Raw genomic sequence first — 19,463 nt, forward strand, 5'->3', positions numbered from 1 at the left:
CATGCATGTGGTACATAAGCATACATGCTGCCAAGCACTTATGCATATCAAGTAAATAAATTATTTTTTAAAAGAATGTAAATATTGCTGTTTTGGAGTGGAATGTTTCATGTCAGGTCCTGTTCATGATATTGAGTTTTTTTGCTTAGGTCTATCAGTTGTGGAAAGTGAAGGGTTAGGTTGCCAATTAAAATTATGAAGTAATTTTTATTTCCATCAGTTTTTGCTTCTTCATTTCTAGTTCAGTAGTTATGTGTATTCACATTTAAGCTAGCTATTCTGTTTGGTATATTGACTCCTAACAGTGTCATTTTTGCACTTTTCCTTTGCTTGAGGTCAGTTTAAAGTTATATTGGTGTGACTTTTCTCTTTTATTTGTGCATGGTGAATAATTTCATTTTTTTATCTTTCAAATTAACATATGTTACATTTGAACTGAATTTCTTTTTTCATTGGTTAGTAAATTCCATGTCTAGGCCTCCTTGAAGATGCTTTTTGCTCATATATTTTATTCTTTTGAATTAAGGCATGTTTTTATGTGCCTTTGTTTATTTTTTGAGTTGTAAAATAAAAAATTAGTTATTTGTTAACAGTGTGTTAACTTTTGAATCATTAAATTTTTATTTTCCACAGTGTTGTATTGTTTTATCTTTGATTTGTTTTTTGAGACAAGGTCACTTCTTTTGGATGTAGCCCAGGCTGACTTTGAACTTGCTTTGTAGATAAAGATGATCTTGAACTTTTCTCTACAGGCTTATGGTGCTAGTTTTTTCAGTGCTGGCAATCAAACCTGGAGCTTCCTGCATGTCACCAACCCCTCTAACTCTTTGTTAGTGATTATTGTATTCATCTAATGTTTATCTTCAGCTATTTGGATGGAAATTCTTTTTAATATTAGATGCAAAAACACCAAAACCATACAAAAGCCTCAGAAAAAAGAAAACTACCTCTCTTATTCTATGCTGTTCTGTGCTGCCACATTCTTTCAACCACTCAGCTAGCTAGTCTAGCTTTATGGTAAGAGTTTAAGGTCTATTAGATTGTTTGTTTTTAAACATCTACTTATTTATTTATTTTGCCTTGGCACACAGACAATTTTCTAAATACGGTACATTCATGGCTGCTTTTGAGAGGTATTGATGGTCTATTACTGTGTTGTATCAGAAATTTCTCATATGCGGAATTCCAGTCTCTTGTCTTGGTTCTCAGTGCAGCTTGTAGTAGCCTTCCTTACGCCAAAGTTTTATGAGTAGCACTCTGCCTGCCTGTCTGTGTTTGCAATTATGTGAAACAGATGAGGCCATTGGTTCATTAATTCTCTCACATAAACAGTGTACCTTTACTTTGTGCTGCCTTAAGTTTAAGATATGTGGGTATGCGACTCATTCTGCCAGTTGCCCAAGACTAAAGGCTGTCCTTGCCCAACAATTGGGTAGGAAAAGCAAGGAAAGAAGCCCCTTTCTGCTGTTTGGAAAATGATTTATTATTTGCCCATAAGCCTTAGTTTTCCGTAACTCCTTCAAAATTGCTTTGATTACTGTCCAGTTAATAGGTGTGTGTGTTTAATAGCTTATTGTTAATACTTATGGGGAGAGAGGAGAATAGTTGTTGATGAAGTGTGCTTGTGATCCCAGCACTTGGGAAGATGAAACAGGATAAATAAGTTCAAGACCAGTTTGGCCTATGTAGTGAGATATATCTCAAAAAACAGAAAAAAATTAAAAACAGAACAGTAAAATACATGTATGAATATAAAATTCAGTATTTTGATTATTTCTGTAGTGTATGTAGTTCACTGGTAATTCAAACTTGTTCAGTTTTCTGCAGTGCCATTTAATTCCGAATAATTAGACTTCCTTTTTACTTATTTGATATGGTAGGTCCATACAGCTAGTGGCCTTTGTGTTGTATTTTATTTGTTATTAAGTTCTTTCTAAGTGTTTCTTTAGTTTTCTCAAGGGTCTTCTATCTTTATTCCTGTTTGTGTTTTCTATTGTGTATATTTGCCTTATTTACCTCTCAGATACCATTGTTTCCCATGATTTTATTCATTCCTTTTTTTTTTCTTTTTCTTTTCTTTTTTTTTTTTGGTTTTTCGAGACAGGGTTTCTGTGTGGTTTTGGAGCCTGTCCTGGAACTAGCTCTTGTAGACCAGGCTGGTCTCGAACTCCCAGAGATCCGCCTGCCTCTGCCTCCCGAGTGCTGGGATTAAAGGCGTGCGCCACCACCGCCCGGCTCCTTTTCATTTTTTATTTACTATTGTTGGATAACTTTATCTGTTCTTGGGCAACGCATATCCTCATGATTCCCAAACTGTGAAAATCCTTTTGCAGTAGTAATTACTTTGTTAGCTGTCATGTTGTTACCCATAACTTCAGCTCCTTGGGAACCTTAAATTTAGTATGTCCAAAACATCTTTTACAGTGTATGTTCTTTGTTTTCTGTTAATGAAGTCACAGATTCTTGTAGGTTAGAAGATAGAGTATAAACATTCTTAGACACGTTATCTTTCTCAGCTCATCTTGCCCTTTGTTAGTTGTTCATCAAGTTCTTTTGTTTCTTGTCTCCACTCAGTTTTAATGTTTATATTGTGGCCTGTAGTTTTACATCACCAACATCCTCCTTATTGCTCCTTTTTCTTCTGTGTCTTCTAGTGCTAATCATCATCTTATTTCATTGCAAGACTTTCATAAATTAAAGATGTCATATGCCGTTCTCCTCTTTCCTCTTAAACTCTTGTTTCCAGATGGGTATTGGAAGATAAACACCCAAATTCCTAGCCTGGTGTGTCATACTTTAATGTTCCCTTACCCATTTTTCATTTTTACCTCCTCCACGCCGTCTTGCCCTTTCCAGTCAGAAGCACTCTCTTTTCTCTAAGTTCTCGTTTTTCCTCCTTGTTTTACCCTATCTTCTTCATCTTACTCCTGCTAGGTTTTATCTCTACAAGTTTGTTAAAGCCCCCCAAATTAGGCAGTCCTTTCTGTTAATGTTAATTCCTACTTACAGTTGGTAGATATTTTATATTTACTTTTTTGCTCTACTTCTGAAGTCTTGAGAGACAAGTTTTTGTTTTTTTCTTCTACAATTTCTGTACACGAATGGAGACTGATATATATATATAATGATTATATAAATGATTATATAATAGGCCTTTTAAGAAATTTAGAATTTATTTTATATTTTTAAATTTTTAGTTTACTTTTATTTATGTGTATGTGCAGCATGTGTGTACAGGTTCCTTCAGAGGCCAGAAGAGAGAGAGTATCAGTACCCATGAGACTGGAATAACAGACCTGGTGGAGGTGCTAAGAATCGAAAACAAGTCTTCTGGAAGAGCAGCAATTGGCCTTAACCACTAAATTTTGGAGGATTTCTTACTCTGCTTTATGGTTGAATATTCACATGCTTGTATTGCACTGCTTTTCTACTTTATCAGAATAGAAGCCTGAACTCTTAAGTGTCTTAGTTGGTGTATGCTTTGTTTACACTAGAATATCTTTCCAGGAATTTTAGTTCTTTGACTTAACATAACTTGGATTTTGCCTGCGGGTGGCACTTATAAACATAGGTCATCCCATCTTACTGTAGAATTAACATATTTGATGGTGGGGCCAAATATCTAGTGGCCTGATGCAGCTAGTAGAGGTGACCAGATTTTCATTAATAAATATGTTACCAAGTTCAGTGGTCAAAAAAAGATAGATGGAATTGCTAATTAGTGAAGATTTTAACATCATGACCTGAATTTTCTCTTAAGATTTTATAAGTATATGGCTAAAATGTGTATTTGTCATTCCTAGCAATAGGGAGACAACTATGGACATAATAAAAGAAACATGGGAATATTAAGGGTTTCACATGCTTATCCTAGTCTCACAAATCAGATGCAAGTAGATACATAGATAACTACTAGTTCTCATTTTACAGTAAAGAAAACACAGGCTCAAAAAAATTATGTGAAGCTGGGCGGTGGTGGCGCACTCCTTTAATCCCAGCACTCGGGAGGCAGAGGCAGGAGGATCTCTGTGAGTTCGAGGCCAGCCTGGTCTACAAGAGCTAGTTCCAGGACAGGCACCAAAAACTACAGAGAAACCCTGTCTCGGAAATCCAAAAAAAAAAAAAAAAGTTATGTGATTTGTATTCTCAGTAACATGTAAGTACAAGTATGTTTTTCTTTGGATTGTAATTATTTGATTTTTTTTCTTTTTTTAAAGCTTGAAAATACTGAGGCCTTTCTGGAGTTCATTACTTTATTGGGATGATCCAAAAATCATTATTCTCTATTACTAATAAGTACATAAACCACATCGACAGAAGAGCAACTCTTTGTAATGAAGACATTTTAGGATTACTTGAATGTGCCTTCTTCTATATCATAAAGCAATATATAGTCTCAGTACAAATTTTCCTTTGCTTATATGGATTGCTACACCTTCACATTGCCCAGCACTTGCTTATATATTTAATAAATATCTAATTTTAAAAAGGAAAAGGCTCCTATTTCTCATTTCCTATTTGTTGTCCTAGAAGGTGCTTTAAGAGAGAAAGTAAGCCCTGTGAACACTTGTTATGCTTTTATAATTAAATATGTCTTGCATATGTGATTATGTATCATTTGGTTTAAATTTTATGCTTCAATCAATATTATTTGGTTTTCATTAAATTTATGCTCCATTAAATATTATTTAGTTTATTATTATTATGTAAAAATTTATAATTACAAATGTAAGTTTGCTGAACACTTGTGAAATCAAGATAAATTTAGTAGTAAAGATAAGTAGAATGTAAAATCTTGTAAAGAGAGTATATGAATCATAATCATATGCAATCAATGTGGTGATTTTCCTCGTCCACTGACTGAAAGATTTAGAAAGTAAAAAGGAAAATATTTATATGAAATACAAAAAAGAACTTTTATTACTTTTGTAACCTTGTAAAGGATGTTAAAAGAACACAAGGTGTACTGAAGAGAGGATATGAAATAATAAAATCAGAAAACATTCTGATTTGCTAACACTATCTGTTTGTTTGTTCCTTTAGGATGGATTGGATGCTCTGGTTTATGATTTGGACTTTCCTGCCTTAAGAAAAAACAAAAATATCGACAACTTTCTAAGCAGATGTAAGTACTTGCTGTAGCATTTTATGTTATTGTGCGTGTAACTCTGTATCCGATTATTCACCTCCCCTTCCCCTTTTGTTGAATTCTTTCTGTTTTATCAGTGAATTCTATGTAATATTAGTACAAAGATTGACACTACCTGTTGTACTAAAGCAAGGCCCCACCTTGTGAGTGAGATTTTAGAAGCTAATTTAGGTGCCTATCATACATACTGATAAGTAAAAGTCACAAATGGGGAGTCTAATGGTAGTACAAAGAAAAACAGTGTACTTTAACATATTAACAGATTAATAAAGGAAATGTATATCTTAGTAGATACTGAAAAATTCATATTCACAAATATCTGGTGAAAGAAACTTGTTTATCTCAATAAAGGAAACCTGTAATTCAGGTTTTATTCTTCTGCATATGTGTATCCAGTTTTCCTAGTTTCACATGTTGGATGGCAATTTCTTTTCTAGTATCTGTTTTTGGCAGTATCAAATACTAAGTCACTGTGTCTGTGTGAATTTATTTCTGAGTCGTCTACCCCATTGGTCTATGTAGTTTGACAGTCTTATGCATTTAGTCACATGAGTTAGGAGTTACAGTCCTGGTTGTTAATTTGAGAAGGAGTAAAGACATGGGGAGTAGAGTGAAGTAGTAATTATGAATATGTATTAGGAATATCATAAATGCTTTGAGTACCACATTTATAATTATTTACAGATTGAAAAGCTTTCTTATGGCCAGATGTGGAGGCCCATGCCTGTAATCTTGCAGTTGGGAACCCTGGATTTGGGGCCATCTTAGAATATGTGGTAAGGAAAGAGCTTAGAAGCAAAAAGCTTAAGAGAAAGAGGGGACATCTACTGGACATTGACTTTGAGGGATTTAGTTAAGATAAGAGTATTGTGTCGTTAAGTTTGTCTGCTCATGCTAGAAAGTAAATATATAATTCAACATATGCACATATGTATTGTAACCTGGCAGTTGTCTGTGTGCTTCATTTGTTTCAGCTTAGTAATCACTAAGAATATTCAGTTTGAGTGAAAATCAGTGAGAGGTTGGTGGATGATGTAAGGAAAAACCCACAAAACTGAAATATGTCTTAGGATTTCTTTTGTTGTATTAAGATCAAGACATCAAAAATAACATGGAAGGAAAGGGTTTGTTTCAGCTTACAGCTCCACATCACAGTCTGTCATTGAAGGGACTCAGGGCAGGAACTGTTGCTCAGGAGGTAGAGAAGTACTGCTTACTGGATTGCACAGCCTGGTTTTTCATATCACCTAGGACATCAAGCCTAGGGGGTGACAATGCACACAGTGAACTGCACCCCCTCACATATCAATCAAGAAAATGCCCTGGGGCTGGAGAAATGGCTTAGCAATTAAGAACATTGACTGTACTTTAGAGAACCTTGGTTCAATTCGCAGCACCCACTTGATGGTTCATGGCTGTCTATGACTCTAGTTCCAGGGGATCCGATACCCTCATACATACATGCGTGCAAGCAAAAACATCAATGGACATAAAATAAGAATATATCATTAAAAAAAGAAAAGAAAATGACCTGCAAGCTTGCTTGCTCAGAGGCTAGTTTGGTGGAGACATGTTGCAAGGGGGTGCTCATGGACCTCCCATACCAGAGACATTCTCACTTGAAGTTCCCACTTTCAAATGTCAAGCTTACATGAAACTAGCCAGCCCAAATACTGTGTTGTAGAGTGGGGGAATATTAGATACTGGAGTATATATTGAAAGTACATTTGGAAAATGCATAATTGATAAATAGAATTAAAGCTAACTTGATATATATGATTATGGTTTAAATAAGAAACATGGCCTTATGTTTATCTAGATATTAGATATGTTAAGCTACATAAGTGCAAACTTTGGATTTAAATAGGATTGTTGTTTTGCCAAACTAAGTGTAACAGAAGAAGGCAAAATACATGTAGCCTTTAAAGAGTTAAACCAGGAGAATATTAGAGAAATCAGTAAACTAAAAAATTGTTTAAGTGACCTAAGAGTCAGTAGATTTACAACCATCTCATTTACAGTGAGATTTTGTGTATGGAGATGGCATCTGACTTCACCTGTTTTGCTTCTGGGACCAGTAGTCTAAGTAGGATGGGAGAGTAGGGGTTATCACTTGAGAACTACAGAAGTGATGTCCTCAGATGAGAACTTGGTTTCCTTAAAGCCCAAGCTAAGGGTAATATTTACATCTTTAATAATTAGAAAAATTAGAGGAATAATATATCATGATGTGAAATGATATGAAATCCAGATTTCAGTGTCTGTAAGTAACAGTTTTATTGGGACATTGTCATGCTCAGTTTTTTTGTTTATTTTGTTTTGTTTTTTTGAGACAACGTTTCTCTGTGTAGACCAAGCTGGCTGTGAACTCAGAAATTCACCTTCCTCTGCCTTCTGAGTGCTGAGATTAAAGGCGTGTACCACTGCACTCAGCACCATGCTTAGTTTTTAATGCCTCATTTATAGCGGCTTTGTGCTATAGTGGTTCAGTTGGGTAGTTGTAACAGAGGCCATACGTGACTATTTAGTGTAGTGTAAATCATACTGATGTAATTATAAGTTGTATTTTGAGTGCCACGTGTATCACGTTTTACCTTTTATTTTAGTACATACCTGTTGTGTTAAAACAAGAATAAAAAAATGTACTTTAAATGTCCTTTTGAGGCATGTTGGAATATGGGTTGTTTTATCAAGTTAGATGGTAAAACATTTTTGTTGTGTAGTTGAATAGCCATGCTGAAGAATAGAGTATCCAGTGATATTATCAGACTAAATATTCCCAATTCAGAAAACAGCAATAGTTATAGAGAACCAGAGCACTTAAAGTGGAATAGTCTCATCACAGTAAAATTTCTTCACAAAAATGGAAAGAAACAAGGCTGCAATCTTTAATAAGTTTGCTACTGGCTTATTTTATAGCGAAACAGAAAAGTTATTCACTAATGGTATATGACTATTAGTCATTCATCCTCCCCTTTACATATAAATAATCTTCAGGGGCTCTATAGTTACATTATGCTAACAGAACATCCTAAAGCATGACCATTACTTCTTACTACCAGCACATGATAAGATTTGAGAAGTAATAGTATAAGAGGGAATTATTCATCTTGGATTGTTACTACATAGCTATGTTAGAAAACATAGAATTAAAGTTAGGATGGGCCAAGTGTAGTGGTGCACATACAGCCAGGGTTGCGTAGTGAGATCCTGTCTTAACCTCCAACTGCCTCCAAAAAATAATAAAAATAGAAAGGTGTTGTGCATGTAATGCAAATTATTATACCTATCATATTATCATATCTATCATACTGTTGTTTTCTTGACTGTTAGGGAAATTTCAGTGAAGATCAAGCCTAAGTTTCCTGTTGATGGAGTTTACAGATCCAGTAAAATCCAGTCATCTAAGATAGGCTTGGAAATTTTTTCTATTGTTTGTACTATTGTCCACTAAAAAAGAATCATAAATAGTATCCCTCCACCAAGAGTGCTTTGTTGAGTTTTTAAATCCTGAGGTAAGGTGGGTAAGTAGTTGCAACTAAACTGTGCAGGTTGGACTTTACTCTCAGTCTGTGCTTAGTTCTGGATTGTACCCTTGGTGAGGTCATCTAAGGTAGCAAGGGCCACAGAAAACTGAGTTTGACTCAAAACTGTTGCCCAGCAGACCTTTATACTTGGTAGCATGCAAGCCTATGCTATGACAAGCTAACTAGTCAAGGAACTAGGAGTGTTGTTAAATAATTAAATCCTGGCTTGGCTGTAATGTAAAAGCGGAGGCGGTTACGCGAGGAAAAGACACAGACACGCGGCGGTCCCACGTGGGTGCACTTTAATGGGGGGAGGGGCAACAGGCAGGTACAGGTGTGTGAAACACTAGGAGAACAAAAGGGGGAAGGGAAAGAGGGCGAACTCGTAAAGACCTTCGCTTTTAACGGGGAATGCAAAGGCTTCTGGGAAATGTCCGTATCCAGGAGAATGCTGGGAACTGTAGTTCGGCAAAGGAACAACATTACACCCTTTTGGTTTGATTAAAAAAGAAAAAAAAATTGGGGGACCTTGAAGGGTAGGGCATAGGGGCGTAGTCCGGTCTCTCATAGCTGCTTCCTGCTGGCTTTGGGCGTTGAGGGGTCCAGGGAATGTCCCATTGGCATTTGAAGTCGCTGATTGGTGGTGTTTGAGGTCGCTGGTGTTTAACGTAGCTGCTGGTGTTTGAGATCGCTGGTGTGTTTGAGATCGCTGGTGTCTGACTTAGCTGACTGAAGAAATCGGCTGTCATCTGAGGTAGCTGGTTGAAGAAATCTGTCTGGCTCTCCTGAGTAGCTGGGTCATCATTAAGACGCTGGAAGGCAAAGTTGCATTAGTGAAAGGAAGAAGATTAAAAAAGTAAAAAGGAGGTTAAAAAGTGTGGGGGAGATACTTATCATTAGTGGTCCGCTTGTGCTTGATTTGTTTGGGTAGGTTGGGCTGGCCTCCTGGAGCTTAAAGAAACTGTCTTAAGAGAAATAGATTCTAACCATACATTTCTTAACATTTCAGGGGCCACTGCCGCAGTCAGTGGCTGGCCTGTTATGTTAAAGAGTTTTGTAGAGGAGAATCTGCTTACCACTTGACTTCGTGTTTAATGAGGGTACCTGCAAACGACAGCTAGATTATTTATGGATTTAACACAGCGACGGATGGGGACCAGTGTTCTCCTCAGCCTGTGGTAGGGGGACTGGATCAGGTGTCCTTTGGAACTTAAGAGAACAGGCTCCAGTTTGAGTTACCGTATATGAAGGATTATCTTGAGCTGTGGAGATAAACGGTTTAAGATGTGACAGGTGAATCCAATGAGGAATTCCTTCAAGCTTGGCGGCTGTGGGAGTTAACAGAATTACTCTGAAAGAGCCACAAAAGAGCAGAGCTGGAGAGCGGCCTGCGGAGAGGATCGCGTTGCACCTGCGATCCCGGGAACACGCGTACCCAGATGCTCTGCCCCTGTCACCCCCTGCTCGCGATGGTGCGACCCAACAGGGAAAGGCGAGCAGGGTCCACTGCGGGAGCAGGGGGAGGGCCGCAGCCGGGCTTCTCCGGGATCAACGCTTCTCCGGGAGCAACGCGCCCAGAGGCGACAAGGGGGAAAGGTGCAGGCGAGTAAACCTTGGGAGGAGGAGGAATGTGTGAGCCAATCGCTATCGCTCGACTGGGCGGAGCGAGAGCGAGTAGCCCCTCCAGGAGCGGTGGGGGGGGGTATGGAGTTTGAGGTTTGTCCGGGATCCATGGCGGCAGGAGTAGAGGGTTCCTGGAGGGATGGCATTGTACCAGCCTTCCAGGTGCGGGGGTTGGTTACAGAGCCCATGACTTGAATGAGGGCATGAGGCCCCAGAGCTTTCAGAAGCTGCCCGAGCGGGGAGGATGGAGGGATTGGTTTTGAATGCTTAGAGCCCATAGCTGAAGCGCAGGTCACCCGCAAAAAGGTACCCAAAAAGTACCGCGAACACGGCAAGGCCAAGAACCTGGGCGTCCCCGGGGTTCTTGGGGCGTGCTAAGGCTTAATTGACCCGAACCCAACAACCGTACGGGGGAGAAAAAGCCCCGTCTGGGAGGAGACAATTAAGCTCTTTAGGGCATACTGCCCGGAGGCACCGCACCGTAGCGGGCCGGAGACAGGAAAGTTTAGAAAAAAAGAAGAAAAGTGCCGGGAGCACCGAACTCCCGGTTGCGGGTGACGCAGGCCTAAGCCAAGGGCAAGAAGCAAGGGGGGGGTGGGAAGGGAGGTTGGCGACCCAGTCCGGGACACAGCAGAGAAAGCCAGCTGGACAGTCTCTGAGCGCCCCGGGGGAAGGGAAGCCAACTTAGGTTAACTCACGGATGAAGATGAGGCCGTGGCAAACAGGTGAAGGTGAATGCGGGCAGTCGGTTCAGATGAGTCAAACGGCACCACGGCACCAATTGTTGTTAATTATTCTGGCTTGGCTACTGGCTGCAAAGGTAAAAGGCGAAGGCTGTTACGCGAGGAAAAGACACAGACACGCGGCGGTCCCACGTGGGTGCACTTTAATGGGGGGGGAGGGGCAACAGGCAGGTACAGGTGTGTGAAACACTAGGAAAGCAAAAGGGGGGAAGGGAAAAAAAGGGCGAACTCGTAAAGACCTTCGCTTTTAACGGGGAATGCAAAGGCTTCTGGGAAATGTCCGTATCCAGGAGAATGCTGGGAACTGTAGTTCGGCAAAGGAACAACAAGGAGGACCTATTGATTTTAATTATTGTTTCGTCTGCCAGCCATCTCAATACTTTGCAATTTTTTATGGTTCTAAACCTTTTTATAACTAGACTCTGTTACACTTTTTCAAGTGTGACTGGCCATTCTACCCAGTTTAGGATTTTCTTATTTCTCTTGTGCAATGTAAAAATGCTTTTAAAATTCTCCCCATCCAGTCTTATCCTTACTGAATTTATCTTTAACATTCTTCAGAGTAGTTTAACTAAAGTGTAGGTTTGATTACACTTACTTGCCTGAGTTTCTTTTTACAGCTTCCAACCCATGCTAGTTGTTTTTAAATTGTGCCTTGATTTTTATATTTTGAGCTGCCTAAACCTGTAATCTGGTGGGGGGGGGGACATAACAGTTTCCTATCATTAAGTGATAGCTTTCTTTTCTTTCGAATTTTCTTGATTTGTTGCTTCCTTGCTTGTTTTCCTTTTTCCCTTTTCTTGTTTTGACTGGCCTAGAGTTCACTGTGTAGACCAGGTGGCCTTGGTCTACTCACAAAGATCTGCCTGTCTCTGCCTCTGGTATGCTATTAAAGACCTGTGTCCTAGAAATAATAATTTCTAACTACTGACTTACAGGCAAAGTTCAGGCTCCTTAACTAGAGGGGGATCCCCAGCCTCTTCTGCCACTTTACCACAAGCATACTAGACTAGCAACAGAGCCCTTGTGTACACAGTTTCCCCGTTCTATCACTTAAATGTTCTGTCTTTATGATCTTACATGGCTAACAGCTGCCTTTCATCTCAAATGTGTTTCAGGTGTCAATGTCCCTAGATGGTTTTTCTAATCCCCTTTCTCCAAGGCAGGCTTTAATTGGTGTCCTCTTAGTACTTCGGAGACCCTGCTTATCTCTTTTATTTTATACTGTTTTGAATTAGGTTTTTCATTGTTTCATTCACTAGCATTTGACCCTTTAAAAACAGTAATAGTGTTACTAGTTGTCTTGCCATATCTCTAGTGATTACATTAGAACCTGATGTAGAGTAGGCACAAATTATTTGTATAAAAGGTTGGTTGAATAGTATTTGTATCTCTATATAGTACCATCTTGAAGTACCTAGCAAGTTGATAAATTTATCCTTGTGTAGAAATTTATTAACATTGCATGTGTCTGTTGGCCATAACTTACACCCATATTTAAGTTTGAACATATATTTTAACATAAAGACAAGAATATTATAGCTACCTTTATTAGAAACTAGACTTTAATCATATTTTACGTGCATGAACAACATGAAATGTGGAACTTTTCCATGCAGTCTCATACCAGTGTTGACTCATATGGATTAAAATAGTATTATTTTAATCCATGACCAAATTAGGAGCTAAACTATCTTCCCAGTGGGAATTTGTAAATTACCATCATCTCTAGCATGACAGGTTTATATCAATAATTTCAGTGATCCCCACTGCATGTCTTAAAGTCTAGCTTCAAATTAATGCTATAATTACAAAGATTGCCAGCTAGAAATTTAATTTTAATTCTTTAGTACATATGGCTTTGATATTTTGAATTTGTATCTTTTTAAAAGGATTGCCTAAATGAATTGATAAACAAAGTTTTATTTCGTTGATGTAAAACACCTATCTGTATTTTCTAAATCAAATCTGTTATTTACCTAACATCCCAAGACTAAGTTAAAATTAACTAATTATATTATTTTTAGTGCTGCATTTATATTCAGCTTAGGAGTGTAGCTCAGTTGGTAAAATATACTTGCCTAGCATAAACGGAGCCCTGGGTTTGACTCCTGAAACCACATACACTTTGGATATATGAGATATTGTCTTTAAAAAAAAAGCACAGCAGTTTTTGTGTTTAAAATAACATTAGATTTTTATTAAAAACTTTTGATGTGATAGTTTAATTATCAAAAACTGTATTTGAACCAATTCTTAGTATATTAAATATTTCTCTATTTTATAACTTCAAATTTCACACGTATCAATTGATGGAGGAAGGTCATTGGTTAAATAAAAAGAAACTGCTTGGCCATCATTGGTTAGAAGATAGGTGGGAGGAGTAAACAAAACAGAACGCTGGGAGGAAGAGGAAGTGAGCTCAGACTCCACAGCTCTCCTCTCGGGAGCAGACACCTCAGAGAGACGCCATGCTCCCTGCTCCCGGGAAGATGCACGCGATGAAGCTCCGACCCAGGATGGATGTAGGCTAGAATCTTCCCGGTAAGGCCGGTGCTACACAGATGATAAGAAATGGGCTAGTCCAGGTGCGAGAGTTAGCCTAGAAGAGGCTAGATAGAAATGGGCCAAGTGGTGTTTAAAAGAATACAGTTTGTGTGTTGTTATTTCGGGCATAAGCTAGCAGGCGGCTGGGGTGTTGGGGACGCAGCCCCGCTGCCGCTCTTATTACAACAATCAATTATTTTGAGAGATAGAGTGCTGAGACGCTAAGCCCAGAGCCTCATGAGCCGTCACCACTAATCGAGAGCCCAGAGCCTTCACCACTGATCCATCACATTCCTAGTTTGTAATGTGTTGTTGTTGTCTTTTCATTGTGTTCTTCAGTAATTTGATTGTAAAGTAAATGGCGTTCATTATAATGCTTTAATGACTTGCTTATATTTTTCATACAGATAAAGACACAATAAATAAAATTAGAGACTTACGGATGAAAGCTGAAGATTATGAGGTAGTGAAGGTCATTGGCAGAGGTGCATTTGGAGAAGTTCAATTGGTAGGTTACTCAGAATTTCAAAAACAAATTTTTAAAAGTGAAAAACAAAACACCTACTTGCCTGCTTAATATATATTTGGAAAAAATAATTGTTTTTATAGAATCTTTTCTTTAAATGACTGGCATTTTTGCTTAAGGCATGAAAACCTTTGGTCAGATTTGGAAGCGGTTGGGAAGTGTTTTCATTAAGCATTTTGATAAACATCTCATTTCTCACAGGAAACTCTTATATACAATTCTGTGGAATAAAGTTTTATGAACAGGGCAATATACATGATGAGACAGACTATGGGGAATATAGGGAGTAAAAAAAGGTTGGTTTTTGTTTTTTTTTAATAGCATTCCTTCTGGTAATTAAAGTCTTGACACTAGTTAGTTGGGATAAGTAAGCAGAAGCAAAGAAACAAAAATAGCCACATTATTTAGTAAGTATTAAAGTCATGTTGTAAATTTTTTAATGAAACATTGAGCTTTAAATGTTAACTAATGGTTTGTTTTCAATTTTAAAGGTAAGACATAAATCCACCAGGAAGGTATATGCTATGAAGCTTCTCAGCAAATTTGAAATGATTAAGAGATCTGATTCTGCTTTTTTCTGGGAAGAAAGGGACATTATGGCTTTTGCCAATAGTCCTTGGGTTGTTCAGGTATGGTTTTGACCCTCTTTTCTTAATGCAGTACTGGTTTGTAAATAACATATATGAGAAATATATTTTTAGAACAGTAATAATTTATGGGTGGTTATAAAATTGTCTAATATATCATTATTTTTGAAGTTATAAAGTTTAATTTTGTTATCTTTAGAAAGGTCAGAACAAAATAATTTTTTGGTAGAATTTATGGAAAGTTTTTATATTTTAACGTTAGTAATGATTGTGTGTGTGTGTGAACATGAGGCCCTGTTTTTTAATCACCTAGTCATGTAAATGTCTCTTGTGTTGAATGAAAGAATGGGGAAATTAGGTGACTCAGCACACACATGTACACAAAATAGACAACATTTTGCAAATCTTTTTATTCTAGTTATTAGAGTGCTTATTTAGTCTTTAATATATATTGTAGTAACAAAATACATATTTGGAATCTGGACATGATCTTGCTTAGTTGAAAAAGATTTCAGAATTAAAGACAAAAAGTCATAGAGGTGACTTAGTTGAAACATAGGCAGAAAACTCAGAATAATTTAGTGGGGTTTGAGTCCATGTATGACTTTACTTCACAATTAAAATAACCAGTTAGGCAGGTGTGGCATGTACCTACAATCTTAACACTCAAGAAGTAGAGGCAGAAGCCTCACAGTTCAAAGCTGTCCTCAGGTACATAGGAAGTATGAGACCTAGCATAAGGTCCTGTCTGGATAAAAAAAAATACACATACACACACACACACACACACTAAAGAGAGCTTCATATTTATAAGCAAGGAAATTATGGCCCATGAATTTTACATAATTTGGTCATTGGCAGTCACTGCTACTAGAATTTATGTATTACTTTTGTAGATTGGGTTTTGCCTGGCACTTCAGGGCTTCGTACCTTTGCCTCCAGTACTGTGGCTGTGCTGTACCATTTTGGTATATGTTCCTTGGCACTAAAAATTTAAGGCCAAATGGTTATCAACTGAGGACTGTTAAGAATACATGAGCTCTGGGGGAGGGGGTATTCTTGTTCAAACCACTGCAGTTATCCACTTACTAGTGTGTTTATAATGTTTGACAACATTCCTATCCTTTATCCAGAATATACCAGTGACAATTCTTTCACATTCCACATACCAGTTAGACAACTGAAAATGAATTTAGATATTGTTGATATCCCTTGATAGTGGGGAGCAAGAGATTGGGGAGACAGTATTCCCTTCTGTTGTTAACTCCTGAAAAATGGATGTTTAGTATTATTTCTATTAAAGATTAAAAATTTATATCATAATTGTTCAATTTGCAATTTAGACATCTTTGAATTTTATCTTATTACATTATATGTAAATAAGCTGCCACCAGAATAACAATGCTTCTTTAATTATGGTGCTCAAGTATACATTTAGTCTGAGGTAGTGATGAAATACTTCATTTCTTATTCTTACTCCTAAATTTAGTTGCTTTTAATTTAGTGATAATGTGGGCATATTGTGTGTGTGCGCGCGCGCGTGCGCAGGTGCATGGGCATTTGTTGAGGCAGGATGAGAACTAGCGCCATTCGCTACCTCCTTTGAGTCAGGATCTTTCATTGGTGTAGAGTGCACCAATTAATCAATACTGGCTGTCCAGCAAATCCCAGCTATCCTGTCTCCGTCTCTCCAGCACTTAGATTACAAGTGAATGCCAGCATACCTCGAAGTTTTATATGGGTTCTAGGGATCGAACTCAGGTTCTTTGGTTTGTAAAGAGTGCTTTAGCAACTGAACCCATCTGTCCCTGTTTAGTTTTTAAATTAATATAAGTGGGACTGGATAGACTGCTAAGTGGGCTAAAACATTTATTCTTGAGAGCTTGAAGACCTAAGTTCAAATCTCTAGCACCCATGTCAACAGTTAAGATCTTTACCAGCTGATTTAGAGGACCCGAGTTTAATTAATTCTAAGCACCCATATAGGTAGCTCACAACCATCTGTAATGCTAGTTCCAAAGGATTTGATTACTTCTTTTGACCTCCATGGACACTAGGCATATACTTTGTGCACAGACATAATTGAAGGCAAAGTCCATACACATTAAAAAAAAAAACAAAACAAAACTTGGATGTTGCAGCATGTGCCTGTAATCCAGTACTTGGGGGTAGAAACAGACCGATCCTAAGAGCTTGTTGGCTGGCAGTTTCCCAGTTCATTGAGAAACCCTCTCTCAATGCTGTGAAGCAGAGTGGTAGAAGACACCCAGTGTTGTGCTCTGACCGCAGCATACATACTTAATGGGAATCTACCACACAGCACACGGTATGTAAAGAAACATATAAAATAAATAAGTAAAATCAAAGCAAGCTTATAACTAAACACTATTGAGAAAATGAAATGTGAAGGCTTTAAGACATCTGTGTAAGTCTGGTGGTGTTTTCCCTGGGATTGCTTTTAGTTTTGTTCTGAACTAGTGTTTACTTAAAAATTGCTTGATTTCTACTTCAGCTCTGAACACACAGCAGATTTATGCCTGATATTTTTGACAGTTTCTTGCTAATGATTTGGTCTTCTAACAGTTTAGAAAGACAGTTATTGTTGGGTGCACTTCAAGCTAGAGGTTATGTTTATTTTGTTTAGTAAAAATTTGTTAAACTTATTTAGCCAGGCGGTGATGGTGCACTCACTCCTTTAATCCCAGCACTTGGGAGGCAGAGGCAGGCAGATCTCTGTGAATTCAAGGCCAGTCTGGTCTACAAGAGCTAGTTCCAGGACAGGCTCCAAAGCTACAGAGAAGCCCTGTCTTGAAAAACCAAAAGAAAAAATAAATAAAACTTTTTAAAAAATTGTTAAACCTTTTCTGCTACCAGGCATTCAGATGCTGATTGCTGTTTTGCAAGTAAAAGCAATTTAGTTCCTTATGCCCTTGTAAGAGAGATGATGGTCGGTAAGAAACATGGAGAAATTAAGCAGATTTCCAGAACCAGGCAGCTAGTGCATAGCAGTGAAGCCAACCCAGTTCATGAAACCTGAGAGTTCTAATGTTCATTTTAAAGTTAAAAGTCCTCGTGTGTATGTTAAAACGTAGAAGTACAGTATTTCTTTGCTTAAGAAGTTTGTCCTTGCTGAAACTATTACATACCATTCAGTATAAAAAGTTAGATGTAATATAGAGAGCTGTGAAGTGTGACTCCCATTGCGTCTTTGGAATATTGAGTTTATAACTCTTTTTGTGTGCATAGCATCTTTGTGGTGTTTATACTTGCCCCAAGTATTAGCCTGCACTTAAAGCTACCCTACATTTCAGTCGCTTACTTACATATTACAGTAGTATTTTTGTTAGGTTTTATATGAAAACCAAGTGTTGCAAAAATCATTCTAATTATTTTTCTTTTAATTTGTAGCTTTTTTATGCATTCCAAGATGACCGTTATCTCTACATGGTGATGGAATACATGCCTGGCGGAGACCTTGTAAACTTGATGAGCAACTATGACGTGCCTGAAAAATGGGCACGATTCTATACTGCAGAAGTAGTTCTTGCATTGGATGCAATTCATTCCATGGGTTTTATTCATAGGTAAAGATAACAATGCTTTCAGTTTTTTATTTTTAGAAAGGAGTAGTGAAAGAGAACTTAAACATCACTTGATTAATAATTCCTACTCTCAACCTACCTAGTTTCCTTCCCTGTGACACAGGCGGCATGTTACAATTTTAGTGCAAGTTTAATCTTGTTGTAAATATATTCTTTAATAATGTTAATCTAATTTTATATCTTTTATATCATATATTAAATAAAATCGTAAAGTGGTTTTCAAAAGTTATGTGAACAATAATTTTTATTTCCATATTATACATAATAGATTTGATATATTTTTATTCTGTATATAATATATTTTGATCATATTCATCACCCATTACCTTTTCATGTCCTACTCACACTGATCTTCCTGTAGCCCTTGTACTTAAATATCTTTTTACCTTCCTATGACTTTAATTTGGGTTGCTTACAGGAGTGTGGTTGAGCAGTTATTTTTAGGAACATAAGGACTTGCTAGTGGCAATGCCACTGAAGAAAATGTCTTTTATTCCCTAAGCAAATATTGTTTCATTTGACTTTTATGTCTAGATTACATGTATTTTTGTGTTTAATCTCTGAAGCTACTGATTTTCTTATTATAAGAATCAAACTGAGCTACACAGAGACATCCTGTCTCCAAAAACCGAAAAAGGAAAAAAAAAAAGTCAAACTGTGCTTAAAAAAAAAAAAACAATGTATAAAGGAATATTTTGATGCGCTTGAGTCTCTAGGTGTCGATAAGGAGTACATGCAGATTTAGGCTGTCACATGTGGGTTAAGGGTACTTGGTCGGAGTAACTGCTTCATAGCTTTATCAGTGTCTGATCATTTCAGCAATACTCTGTTGTTTGTTTTTTCCCTCCCTCAGAGATGTAAAGCCTGATAATATGCTGCTGGATAAGTCTGGACATTTGAAGTTAGCAGATTTTGGTACTTGTATGAAGATGAATAAGGTTAATTTTTAAATTGTAATTTTGTTTAGCTGTTAAAAATTTACTAACCATATCTGGATTTTCCAGAATTGACAGAACCATATTTGTTGATCTTGAGACCATGGTTACAGTGTCATATTAGAAACTTGTCAGTGGTTTATTTTTTTTCCTCTCTATTTGGGGTAAATGTAGGTTGTCAGATTTACTAATCTTTTATAACACCTTTGCCATATACACTACTG

The 19,463-nt window shown here is 37.4% G+C and overlaps 1 protein-coding gene across 3 annotated transcripts in view; it reads left to right on the plus strand.

Moving 5' to 3' along the window:
* Positions 1-19,463, plus strand: part of Rock1 (Rho associated coiled-coil containing protein kinase 1) — a 123,736-nt gene that overhangs the window by 33,008 nt on the left and 71,265 nt on the right. For all 3 annotated transcript variants that reach the window (XM_075969335.1, XM_075969336.1, XM_075969337.1), the window contains exons 2-6: positions 5,044-5,125; positions 13,997-14,097; positions 14,607-14,744; positions 18,111-18,286; positions 19,158-19,242. In XM_075969335.1, the coding sequence (XP_075825450.1) occupies positions 5,044-5,125; positions 13,997-14,097; positions 14,607-14,744; positions 18,111-18,286; positions 19,158-19,242 (582 nt within the window). The remainder of the gene's footprint in view (positions 1-5,043; positions 5,126-13,996; positions 14,098-14,606; positions 14,745-18,110; positions 18,287-19,157; positions 19,243-19,463) is intronic.

Source organism: Microtus pennsylvanicus, chromosome 4, assembly GCF_037038515.1.
Source record: "Microtus pennsylvanicus isolate mMicPen1 chromosome 4, mMicPen1.hap1, whole genome shotgun sequence".
NCBI classification, from domain to species: domain Eukaryota; kingdom Metazoa; phylum Chordata; class Mammalia; order Rodentia; family Cricetidae; genus Microtus; species Microtus pennsylvanicus.